Below are 13,723 nucleotides of genomic sequence, written 5' to 3'. Positions count from 1 at the left end.
GGGCAGCAGTGGAAGCATTAATTGCCATGGCATCACACTGTATTTCCAAACCCATGGGCAGTCCTGCAGGCTGGATGACATCACCCTGCATGCAGGATCATGCCAATGTATGGGGTCACTTCCTGGTTGGATCCAGCATGTGGGGCTGGGCTGGTGCATTGGACGGGGTTATGGCCAGATCCAGTGTGTGGGCCATGGCAGGTTGCAGCACAGGAGCCAGGCCAGTGCATGGAGTCAGGACACAGATGGATATGGCACATGAAGCAGGGCCAGCACACCTGATCACTCCCGCAGACCAACCCCATGTGCTAACCCCACACTGGATCTGGCCCATAGACCAACCCTGCCCATGGGGTCTGGACTGTGGACTGGGCCTATACCACTAATACAGCTCATGGCCCAGAAGGTTGAACACTGCTGATATAATGAATGAGAGTGGTGATTATATTCTTTCCCGAATGTTGACATTTATGAATCTGGTTGCCTTTCATATTAATATTAAAAGTACTCCATAAGAAAGATAAGTGCTTACTCATGAATCGCTGGTCTAACTGTAGAGTGTGCTGTATTTGGCAGTATAGCTAAAGAATGAATTAAGAAAATGTAAATGAAAGCCTTAAGAAATATTTGTTATCACCTGCTGAACAAAAGACGCAGCTAATCTGTGCCTGGTTTGAAACAGTGAAATTGGCTCATCATTGATTCTAGCAATAGAAGCTATCACAGTCATGATTACTACAAATTTCTAGGCTCTTTTGTATAGGAGCAAATGTATTAATTATCCTGCCAGTTGGACAGTTTAAGGCTAAATTTTTCTCTTAAAATATCTTGCTCACAACTTTCAAGCCTGTAAAAGGCATATGTGTACTGACTAAACTTAGGTAAAAGACACATTAAATGATAAATTGTTATAATCTTTTGTCTATGCCCATATAATTTAATGTCCCATCCTTTAATGCACAGTATATTATACAAGAACCTTTTATTATCAGTTATAGCTCACTGACAACCCCACAAAGATGTTATATTGCCTTACTATATTGTTTTACTATACCTGTGTGATGCCAAGTTGAAAGAGAAGCAGGAGAAAAAAAGCAGAAGAAATATTAAATTAAGTGGTTAGGTAAAAGGTTAATAGAGAATATGGTTCATCATGGTAGAGAATGTGATTCACAATGTACCACTTCCACAAAGTATCCAAACTAGGAAACTGTATTTGTTCACTTCACATCTGAATGGTGTCTTTCATCTGAAAGTCAAAGAATTTTTCAGGTGTTAACTTCTTAAATATCACAACACAGCTGTAGGGTAAGTATTAGGGCTGTGCAAAATTTTGCCGACCGTTTCATTTTGACGCTGTTTCGACTTATTTCGAGGTCGAAACAGCAACATCGAAATGAAACAAAGGGCTTTGAAACAGCCTCGAAACAAAACGAGGCTAGTTGAAACCTTTAGAAAGTCTAAACGTTTCGACCATAGCGCTGGGGATGGGAAGTCAGGCCAGCTGGGCTGACTCCCTGCCCCCGGCCCTATCTAACCTTGGATAAATCACCTGGACTGGACATTTCTAGGATGGAAGACACAAGAACAAGTTACTGCAAGGTAAGCTAAGGTGTGAATTTATCCACATTGGTATTTACCATAGAGCAGGCAGTGTGCAAGCTCTTACTCATCACGCAAATAAATAAATAAACACACAGTAATTAGTCATCACAATAAATAAAGCTTTTCTCACATAATAAATGTGAGGGAACTTACCTAGCTTTCTTTGTGAGGCAGGCTACCTGACATTTATTGTGGGGTAAGTGTGTGCATGCAGGGAGGTTACCCCAGAGTAGCTGGCACATTTTATGTTCACGCTCTACCTTCCCTCACAAGAACTTGCCTCTAGGGCACTCACCCTTTGCCAGAATGTGCCCGTGCCAAACTTGGTCTGATTGGACTGAATTCAGTTTTGCCATTCACTTCAGTAGGAGAAGTTGGACTAATGCTGAACATTTTTGGAAATCCCAGCCACCTCTTTGCGCCCGCCATTGGTAAAAAGGGGATAATACCATTTTGTTCTGTTTTTCTATTTCACTTCTCTGTGAAGGGACTGAATCCCACTGTATGTATATTCAAGCTCTGGGGCAGTAGCTACCTACCATAAATACAAATAATAACCAGTGTTGTTTTCAACATATTTATCATGGTTAATAACTTTCATTTACTGTATTGAATTACAGTGGAACCAGAAGTTTTATAAGTAAAGATTTGTATCTTTTAATATTTCATCTGAATAGTGGAGAGGCAGCTAATACGATGATTAATTTATTTATATTGTAAATGATAACTTTTCATCTAGCTGTGTTCTCTTGATACAGATGATCACTCTTTTCCCCTCCATTTTTTTCTGTATCCTGTCCCAGTTTTCTCTAAGAAATATGTTAATCTGTTTCACTCTTCTTCTGATTGTGATGTGACTAATAATTTAAGATCTATTATTAGATCTCACCACACTGTTAGTAAATGTCACATTGTAATTTTAAGGCAGTGTGAAACTTTTTTAGGATATTTTCCCTAAAGCTGTTAAAAGTAGTAGCTATTTTAATGTTTCAGTCATGTCTGAAGAAATAACTTACTTGAAAACTTACTAGTTCTTAATAAAACTATATAGTGGGTATAGAATTTTACATGTAATATGTGAAGTGCTCAGAAATGGAGAATAAAGGTGGCATTTGGCTTTTTTTAAAGAAATGTAATAACTCCAAGAGAGAGAGTAAATTTGATAGGATTGCAATATGATCTAATAGAACATTACTTTAGCTGCTACTTTTGGCATGTGCGTGGGAGTTTGACTCAAAGAATACATATGCCAGATTCAATCCTTTCTGCTTTGGAAATGCTTCAGTAGAATTTGTTGTATTAATTATTGCTGCTGTGGTTGTGTGAATGCACCCTAAATGAGGATTAGGTTCTCACTGCTAAACTCTGAGTAAATGAATAAGAAAAACCAATCCCTGTGCTGGAGAGTTCACAGTCTAAGATTTAAGCACTACACAACAATTAAATGGACAAATGGGAGGAATGGAGGTCAGAACAAGGCAACTGTTGAGGCAGGTATGTTTCCTAAGTAATTGCAGGAGTCTCAGGGACTGATCGTATTGTAGATCTCCCTAAACTAGCTTAAGCTAGTCATCTTGGATTCCAGAAGCAGTGTAGCTGCAGCAGCACAGAGCTTAGCTGAATATTTACTCAATTTCTCAAGTAGTCTTGAGTATTTACCCAATCTTCTAAGTAGCTTTTGCAGCCTGCACTGAGCTCTGTGCTTCTGTAGCCACACTTACCCATAATTTGAACTGTCTAGTTTACATCCTGCTCAGATATGCCAACATTATGTTGTAGTCATAGCAATGAATACATGGTAGACTGCCTTGGCAGTCAGTTGCTACCAGCTGGCAGAAGGCAGGGCAGTGTGGCACTTAAGAGGTAGAAGCTTTCGTAGGCGACAGCCTACTTTGTCAGATGTTTCATAGCATAGCATGTGTCAGCTACTTCATAGCATCTGATGAAGTAAGCTTATGCTTCTTTGAACCAGGTAGTCTCTAAGGCTAGGGACATATGTTACATACAAACTGGTTTAAGTGATCAGAAACTAGTTTAAACCTGTAACAGAACAGATGTTCAGTGCACAAACCAGTTTGAAAATGGCTGAAACTGGTTTGAGATCAGTGTGGTTGAATGTAGTAGTATCAGACTTAACTGATTTGGGTCAAACCGGTTTATGCAATGTCTGTCCCAGACCCCTGAGTGCCTTACATAGACACCTCTCAGCATTAGCCAGCAGACTACATGCTGGCTATGGTCTGTGCTGTGGCAGACGGAACAAAGACAAAATCAGTGAGTAGCTGGTAATGTCTCTCTGTTATTTTCTTAATGGGCTGATAAACACTGAGTTAGGGGTGATAAACACTGTTATCAACAGCTTGCTGGGTGGGTCAGGAGGGGAGGGAAACCCTTTCCTAATCAGAGCATCCTGCTGGGCCCTGGCCACACCGCCCTCAGATCAGCACTGTTGAAGGGAAGGGAGGGCTGCTCTAGCACCCCCCCCAGCTTCTAGCCTGAGCCACTGCAGGCATGTGTCTGCATTTCTGGGATGTTTGTGTGGTTATAAACTGATTCAGCCTAGCCAGGTTAGATGAACCTGCAAAGGTTGAATCAATTCAGGCTCAGGCTTTTTGAATGGCTGTCCCTAGCCTAAGGCAGTGATTCTTAGCTAGGGTGCTGCTCATTATTAACCTCACTGTTAGATGTTCAGACACCTACGTATGATTTGCAAGATAGTCAGAGATGTTCAAATATGAATCTTTAGGATTCATAGAACATGTTGTTGTTTTCCTGAGTTTTTTTGTAACAGAAGAATTGCTTTATTATTGCTGGCACTTTTTGAGGCGTGCTTTGAGTCTAACAACATTTAAGGATCACTGTTCTTAAGTGCCACCCTGTCCTGCTTTCTGCCTGACTTCAGTCTAATATGGCTGACTGCTTCTCTCTACCAACTGATAGTGATTGTTACAATGCTGGTAATATAAAATGTAACTTCTTTCACTCCTGTGTTGAATAGTCTTCTGTAGACCTTGCACCTACTGACTTTTTAGGGAAAAATATCTTTGGGGTATGTGGGTGTTAGGTTTTATGACAGTAAAGAAGGCGTTAACATGGGATTAGAGAGAGACAGAAGAGGGATTAAGTACACATGAAATTATGAGAATTTATTTAAGGGAAAATGGAAGCAGAGGAGAAGGTAGCTCTCCTTGGGAGGCTAATGTAATAGGCTCAAGACACCTATAAGTCAACAGACACTAGAAGTGGCTGAAATAGAGTCTATCTTTAAAAAGTGAGGAATTATAGACTAGCCATCCTAACAACCAGTCCCAGTAAGATGTTAAAATAAATATACAAACAACCAGTTTGTAAGCACCTAGAACATAACAAGGTCATAAGTAACAGCAAACATAGATTCGTTGAGAACAAATCATGTAAAACCACCTTAGTTTCCTTCTATGTTAACAGGCCTTTTGGATATATTTTAAAATAGATGTAAAATATGTGAACTTTTAGTAAGTCATCTGACACTGTCCAACATGCTGTTTTCATGTGCAAATTAGGTAAATATGTCCAGATGGAACTAGTGAGATGGGTATGCAACTGGATGGATAACCATGTGCAAAGACATGTCAACGGCTCACTCTAAACCTGAAAGGCAGCATTAAGTGGGGTTCTAGGGAGATCTGTCCTGGGTCTGGTACTAGTCAATATTCAATGACTTGGATGGTGTGATGGAGTATACATTAAATTTGCAGGCAACACCAAATGGGGAGGGTTTGCAAGCTCTTGGCAGGACAAGATTAGAATTCCAAATTATCTTGAGAAGTTGCCTCAAATAAGTAAGAAGCAATTCAACAGAGACAAATGCAAAGTACAAGACTTTCTATAAGAAAAATCAACTCTATAAATACAAATTGGAGAAAAACTGGCTAGACAGTAGGTTTGCAGAGACAGTGTTAGGGACGACCACAGATTACAAACCGAACATGAGTCAACAGTGTTCTATAGTTGTGAAAAAAAAATGGTATGAGAGACATAAACAAGTATGACATGCAAGACATTTGATGTAATCCTTACATTGGTAAGTGTTCAGCTGGGTTTTTTTGTTCACTTTTGGACATAATGCTTCAAGATATATGTGGACTAGCTGAAAAGAATCCACAGGTCTCTCCCGAAACAATCTAGTGTCTAGAAAAGAAAAACTATGAGGAAAAGCTGTTTAGTTTAGAGAGAATAAGTCTTCAAATATGTAAAGACTGTTGTGAAGAGTAACGTTTTATAAATTGTTATCCTTGTCCGTTGGGGACTGGACAAAAGGTAATAGGCTTACATTCTGAAATGGAAGACTTAGGTTAATTATCAGAAATATGTACTAAATGTAAGGATAGTTGAGCACTGGAATAGGTTATGTAAGGCAATGAGTGCCAACATTTTTGGTAGGCATGCCAAAAATTAGTCCTACACCCTCCCAGCATGCACTCCAGTCCTCTCCTTGTATCTGATCTGCTGCTCTGCTTTCTATTTGCCCTTTCTGTTCCCTGCCTGCTTTGCTGCTCATTCTGTTTCCTGCTCTGTGCTCATTACTCAGCCTGCTTCTCTCATTTCTGCTTCCTGCCCTATCTGCTGTTGCCCTGCTTTATCCCTTCCACAATCTGTCTTGTGCCACTTAACAGCTGCCCGTGCCACTTGTGGCATGCATGCTGCAGTTTGGGCACCCCTGGTGTCAGGAATCTCCATTGCTGGCAGTTTCTAAGAGGAGGTTAGACAAACACTGGTTAGAAATTGCCTAAGCAGAACTGGTTCTGTTTTGGAGCAGGAGAATAGTCTGGATAGATGACTTTTCAAGGTCCCTTCCATTCGTACACTCTGTGATGGTGGTCCTAATGCTGCACACTTTATATCGGTGTAACAGTGCTTCTGCTACAATACCCTATTCCTCCAACTTGAATGAAATAAGATACAACGCTGCAGTGTGCGTGTACTAGGGCTTGTGCTAGCACAACTAAGTTGGTCATAAATATTGCCATTACATCCCTGACTGATATAGCTATGTCAGTAAAAGTTTTTATGGAAGACTTGGTCCACATGTTAAAAAATGCAAAAGACATGTCTTTATTTTCTAGGGGTGATTTAATTCATTTTCATATCTGCATTTTTATCGTAGCAAAGCTTGCACAGTGATCTGAATTGAAGTATTTTATGCTATCACGGTTAGGAGCATAATGCCAAAGACATCTCAAAGCTCTGTAACATTGCATTTCTTTTCAGGTTAATTGCCCAAATTCATGATGAGTTGTTGTTTGAAGTGGAAGATTCTCAAATTCAGGAGTTTTCAGGTTAGTGGAAATGAAAGCATTTTTTTCTTTTTACAATATTTTCAATTTTGATTTCTTAAAGGATAAAAATTTGACATAAGAATAAGAACTATATTGTTCTTCATGATTTTAAAACACGTACAATTCAGACTTCTGAGGCTTTTCCAACAGTGGCTGGGTGATGCACAATATTTAAAATACTGCAGCTCATCTGGAGTTAATCAAAATACTGCATAAATGAGTGAACAAATCCTGAAAAGAAAAATAAAAACAATGTTTGGATCTCAAAAATGGAAAAATAGTAAAGGTTTCTGTAAGGACTTGAAGGACCTGAAAGAGGGAGAAAATAATTTTTAAAGCAGTGATTTGAAAGAGAAGACAGTTTGATAAACATAAGGAATTCATAAAGAAATAATGAAATCATGAACGTGGTTAATTCTCATTGATTTCATGGTTTTTTTTCTGCTTGGTCTTTTTTGCATTGGTCTTTCATGATGGACCCTTTATGATGGAACTCTTTATATTAGATTCTAGCCTAAATTTGCACTTCCTATTTTGTGGTAGTTCCAAGCATTCTTCCGTAAACCAGAGATTCTCTGCATCTGGTGCAAATTTAGCTAGGCAGTAAGGGGCACTTCTTAGGCTGTTGGTCCCTTCTCTAGTGAAATTATTTTTGAGGCACTAAACATTTATTCACAAACTTCAGTTGAGTACAGAGCTCAACAATACCCTCTTTGGCTAAAATAATCTTATCTTCTACTAAGTGGCACATGAAATATTTTTTACTTTAATCTAAGCTTTCCAAATAAAAATACGTTGGCCTTTCTTTATTGTGTTAATTTAAGCAATGTTATTTACCTTATCAGTCTCATTTCATCACTTATTCCCCTTATACATAGTATTTTGGAGTTGGAACATTTAACTCTTCATGCAGTCTAAACAAAGAACCTGAGAAATATTTAAGCACAATTTACTGGGGGCAATGTTAGTGAATTAGGTTAATACGTTAACATTTGGCCTCTCAATACTGGCGTTCAAATCTGGCTTTAATTATAAAGCCACCATACAATTCAGCACAGATTGCTGTGTCTACTCTGGAGAGGCAACTCACGGTATTTTTAGGGTAATTTCTTTGTTTACAAAATGTACAGAGGTCACACTTTGTATGCAGGCAACTCTTCACAAAAACCTCAGCTAAAGTGTAAATTCCCCACTCATCTAATCTATTCTCTTGAGGTTTTTTGTCTCCTGGAATCATACTACTTAAACACTGTTGGTGTATCTGCACTGCATTGTAGTACAGGGATACCCAAACTATTTTGGGTATTGGAAACAGCATAACCAAGGGAACATGAAATTCTGCCAGACTAATTTACCTTCTCCCTTAAGTTCTCTAATGTCATAATACTTACTATTACTGTGGAAATTAAGAGTCCCTGTACTAAGTGACTAAAACATCTCTGTCATGCTAAGCTCTCCCAGAAAACCTGGGGAAAGATTTTTTTTCTTGTCAAAACACTAGTTTGCAGAAGAATGATGCAGAGAAGGCTGAAGTATTTAATTCATTTTTTATTTCAGTCTTCATAAATAAAGTCAGCTACCATATGATGAGTGCAGTTGGTATCAAAGATAAGAAAGAAGACAAACAGCCTAAAGTAGTGGAAGAACAGGTTAGGGATTACTTAGAGAAGCTAGATATTTTTCAACTAAGTAGGGTCCAATGGGATACACTCTAAGGCATTGAAAGAATTGCCTGAGGTACTTTAGGGCCATTGGCTATCTTTTCTGAGAACTCATGGAGGTCAGATGAGTTCCTGGATGATTAGCAAAGGGCAGATATAGTGTTCATCTTTAAGAAAGGGAAGAAGGAGGATCTAGGAAACTAAAGATAAGTCAATCTGACCTCCATATCTGGAAAGAACATGGAGCAAGTCCTCAAGGAATCTGTTGTCAGTGGTGATACATAGGGGCTACATGGGGGTGCACCCCCTGACCAGCTGCACTTGCTGCTTAGGCGATAGGCAGGGGGGGCAGGCAGGAGTGTCGGTGCCCCCTCTGCAAGCACTGGCCGAGGAGTGGAGTGTTGCACTCCTTTGCATTTCTGGAAGTGGCTGCAGTGATCAGCCACAGCGATCGGCCATCTCGCAATCGGCCATGGGGGACACCCCCCCAGTTGCTGACTGGTTGCTGGGGGGGCATGTGGTCCCTCCTTCCCCCACTTCAAGGCAGCCACCAGTTGCCCATGTCTGAAGTGAATCACCTAAAGGAAAACAAGAATATCAGGAATAATCATCATGGATTGACAGAGAGCAAGTAATGCTTGACCACCTGATTTTCTTCTCTAATAGAGTGACAGGCTCTATGAATGACACAATGTACCTTGTGGATGTGATATACCTTGACTTTAGCAAGGCCTTCAACAGTCTCCCACAACATTCTCATTAATAAAATAAGAAAATACCACAGTACTCAGTGAGTGCGTAAACATGAGGCGCTACTGTGCAGTCGTTACTGCACATTTATTTAGTACTTGTATTAGCTAATACTAAATAAATGCGCAGTAACCAGTAATGCTGGTGAACGTCTTTTAGGTGACCTAAATAATACTGTGCAGTAGTGTATTAGCACTGTCCGTGCTGTGATGCATTACTGCACACTATTTTTCAGCTACTGCGCAGTCAGTGTGTCATGTAGACGCAACCAGTGAGTAGTCCTCAATGGCTCAATGTCAAGTCGGGGTCCTCAGCGGTCTGTTATGAGTTTGGTATTGTTTAACTTTTTCATTAGTATTATGAATGATGGGTTTGAGTGTACACTTAGCAAATTTATGGATGACACCAAGTTCGGTGAATTTGCTGACAATTTTGGAGGGTAGGGCTAAGATCCAAAATGAAGTGGATAGACTAGAAAAATGGTCTGCAATCCACCAAATGCAATCAAATAAGGACAAGTACAAAGTCCTGCACTTGGAACGGAATAACTGGATGCACAAATACAGGCTAGGGAATCATTGGCTAAGCTGCAGTACTACAGAGAAGGACCTGGCAGTTACAATGGACCTTGAGCTGAATATGAGCCAACAGTGTAGTGTGCTCTTGTTGCAAAAGAAGACAACAGCATATTGGGTTGTATTAACAGGAATATCATTTGCAAAACCAGGGAAGTAATTCTTCCTCTCTTCAGCACTTGTGAGGCCTTACCTGGAGTACTGCAACCAATTTTGGACCCCACACTTCAAGAAGGTTGTGGAAAGATTGGGACAAAACCAGTGGAGAAGAACAGAAAGTACTAGAATTCTGGGAAGCATGGTTTGTGAGGAAAGGCTGCAAAAACTAGGATTATTTGCTCTGCAGAAGAAAAGGCTAAAGATGGATTTGATAACAATCTTCAAATATTCTACATACCAGAGGGACAATTATAAAGAGGTTGGAATAAGCCTTTTCTCTGTTGCTGTAGGGAACAGGACTAGGAGCAATGGCTTCAAACTGCAGCAGAGAAAATTTAGTTTGTAGCCTGTGAAGAACTTTCTGACTGCAAGGGTAGATAAGCATTGGAACAAGCTGCGTAGAGAAGTTGTAGCATCTCCATCCCTGGAAACCAAGGGATGATGCAGGTACTGTTGTTGGCTTAGACCCCAGTATCGCACTAGGGTTCTCTGTCACCAGTCTTGATCACACAGGAAGTAAGCAAGCAGGACAGTTTTTCAGCAGAGTTCTCTGTCTTTCCAGGGAAATGGTATGGAGATACTGTCAGTTCCTAAGCAGTTTATCTTCTGTGTTAAATACTGAGTAAATGGACAACAGACTCATTAGCATGAGTGTGAAGCTGTCTGTAACTATCTTATAGTTTTTAGCAAAGACTTTATATTATTTTCCCTTTTCTGTATAACTGCCGCGCGGCACTCTCACATTTATGTAACCTTGAAGTCGACTGTTAATCAAAATGAACGCTTTGTACTTTTCTCCACTGGCATTAAGCTACACATGCGCATTCTGTAAATTTCATTTCTTATCTAAAAGTGTCATTTCTACAGAAATGAAACTTATGTAGAAAATCTGCCTAGCAATAATTATGTAAAAGAAAATTATCCTATCTGTATACTATAGTTAGTGTCATAGAGGCAGTCCAACAAACATCTATAAAAGAGGCAAAAAAGCAGGAAGCAGCAGAGACGACAACTGGAAAACTCTGTGGGCCTGATTACCCCGCAGACCGGTTCTCAGCCTCCCCGCCTGGGCGTATCCCAGTGAGAACAAAGGCCTCAGAAATCCGACAACTAACGACGATTCACCGTGTTACAGTATTGCTTTGTGTTTCCCATTCATGAGCCGTTGACCAGTTCTGGGACTCAAGGAGCCGGCAGCCGCACCTAGCTTTGGACTAGCTCCACTGTTGGAACGCAAGGGCTGGCTCTGGAACCTCGTGAACCAACGGACACCCTATAGATTAAGAAACACTAACAACTTACTCTAAGTCGTCTACTTGTGCCAACTCGGCGAACCTCGAGGGCGGCTAAGAGCTACCTCAATCCCACCCCACAAGCCGCGCGCTCGCACAACTCTGCAAAGCCCGCGGCTCCCCTAAGCGGTGCCGGAGCCGCTAGCCCGGCATTTCGCCACACTGTCCATCTTATGTTTTCCATGTATTTTAAGGAACTACAAATCAAGATAATAGATAACCATCAATGAAGATCAGTAGGACTTGTCCTTCTAAGTCACTCATAGCTTTTGAAAATCTATCAGTAGCTGTCATCTCGTGGCTCAAAGACCTTATGCTTTCCTTTTTTCTCTTTTTTTATTGCTGTTTTATTCAATGAAAATCCATGTACAGTGCAGTCTTGAGTATGCAAAGGTGTCTCAGTGCTTGGAAGTTTCATATTATGAGGTTATAGCTAACAGGCGTCAGTCTGCAGAGCCTGCATCATAATAATCCAAGGACCAGTTTCAGCTATATAGTCCTGTGGCTTGTCAGGAGAAGTCCAGGAGCTAAGGTAGCACTTTGGAAAATAAATACAAAGAAGTCTGGAAGTGGGTGAAAATCTTATATGATTAATAGTTTCAACTGGCTGCCAGGCCAGTGCTCTGTGCTATTTTATGAATCCCACACACACCATGTTGTTCCAGCAGATGCGGAGGGGAGTCAGAGTCAGAATACTTCAGTTTTTTATTGCCAGCTGTGCTTCCTATCTTGGTAACCTCAGGTATCTGTCCCTAACAGTAGAAGGGGGATAATATAAGATCTAAAATGAAAATACATTGGAACCGAACATGATTATTATCTATTGCAGGGATCTCTACCTAACATATTGCATCTTCTTACCTGGCTTCATTGAGATAGTGTTAAAATAATTCATAGTTTCATAGTAGCTAGAGTCAGAAGGGACCTAGGTAGATCATCTAGTCCAACCCCCTGCCTTGGCAGGAAAGAGCACCAGGGTCAGATGACCCCGGTGATGTAAAAATCGCGGTTCGTTTCTCAGGAGGCGAAAAAAAACCTTCAGCCACAGACACACTCTATTAGCAACACGAAAGGTATATATTTGCAAATAGGGTCAGGGAGAGAGACAAAAGATCAAACACTCTGCTGCCCCCGAGGGAAACTGCCCAGCTGGCTTTATCCCCTCTCTCCTGACCACGTGTGCAGAAGGAGGAACTTTTACAACTCATTTCCGATTCATACAAACATGTATGTGAATACGTCAAATCATGTGTCGCATGTGTATTATAATTAACTACTTAAGTATGCGGGGCGGATAGGCTTATATGTATTAATTCATTACGCATGGGCAGACAGTACCTGAGGTTACAAAAGTCTGAATTTTCCTTGCTTCAAGGCTAGAACTGCAATCTACTCTTATCTGCATGAGAAAAGCTGAGGAGTATATGCTTTACTGTAACAAAGAGATAGTAACTCTGCAAAACAAAGAGGGAGTGATACCTTAATACAAAGAGCTCTCAGTAGCTCTCCCAGTTCTTTCACCAGGGAGGGCTGATAGCTGCACTGTTTTAACAAGACTTATTGATAATGCATTTTTAATAATATTTCTAACAATATCCCCCCTCAAGATGCTTTCTGATCTTTACTTCATTTGGGCATATCAAGATAATTATGAGGAATTTTTCTGAGGACCATGACTTTTGCTACAGTCTGTGCTTTCAAAGGAACTGCTGCAACCTGCATTCCTTCTACTGTAGTGGTTATCAATCTAGTGAGACAAGGAATAAGGCAAGGGATAAAAATCAAACCAGTCAGAGCACACAAAAGCACAAATCCTACTTTTTTCCACCAGGGTCCTCCAAATAATTGAAACTACCAGTCTTTACTCCATGTGGGTTCCCACGTTTGTATTGGTACATGGGCTATTTTCCTAATCTCTTTGGCAATCTCTAAGACTGCTTTTCCGTTGTCGTCTATTTGGAGGCAACAATTAGAAAGATTGAACTTTCCACAGACTCCGCCATCCTCTGCGAGTAAATAGTCTAGAGCCATTCGATTTTGGTATATGGCTTCCCTCATCTGGGAACTTTGTCGAGCCAGCAACTCGAGAGCAGTAGCAGTCTGGTTAGTAATTACTTCCAAGACGGCCTGCAACCGGATGATTCTATTTAGCATATAAATTGGTGTCCGGTAACCCCACTTCCATCATTAGCCCATGTAGCTGGTCCATAATACTCAATAATCCTCTGAGGAGGCCACTCATCCTCCTTCCACTTTTGGGAGCCACCCTGTGTCAAACTTACATCAATACTTCTCTTGGCTCTTTTCCAATCATCATACAAAGAGACTCCCAGCTTATTTCCAACCTCAGATGGTAACAAAAA

General features: G+C 40.6%; 1 protein-coding gene across 1 annotated transcript in view; it reads left to right on the top strand.

Moving 5' to 3' along the window:
* The window catches only part of POLN (DNA polymerase nu), a 244,747-nt gene that overhangs the window by 212,161 nt on the left and 18,863 nt on the right, over positions 1-13,723 (top strand). The window contains exon 23 of the mRNA XM_090035427.1: positions 6,856-6,923. Coding sequence (XP_089891553.1) covers positions 6,856-6,923 — 68 coding nt within the window. The remainder of the gene's footprint in view (positions 1-6,855; positions 6,924-13,723) is intronic.

The sequence above is a fragment of the Crocodylus siamensis genome, chromosome 2, assembly GCF_052110815.1.
Source record: "Crocodylus siamensis isolate JL-2025a chromosome 2, ASM5211081v1, whole genome shotgun sequence".
Lineage (NCBI taxonomy): Eukaryota > Metazoa > Chordata > Crocodylia > Crocodylidae > Crocodylus > Crocodylus siamensis.
Note: the sequence above shows the minus strand (reverse complement) of the source record. Positions and strands in the feature narration are given on the sequence as shown.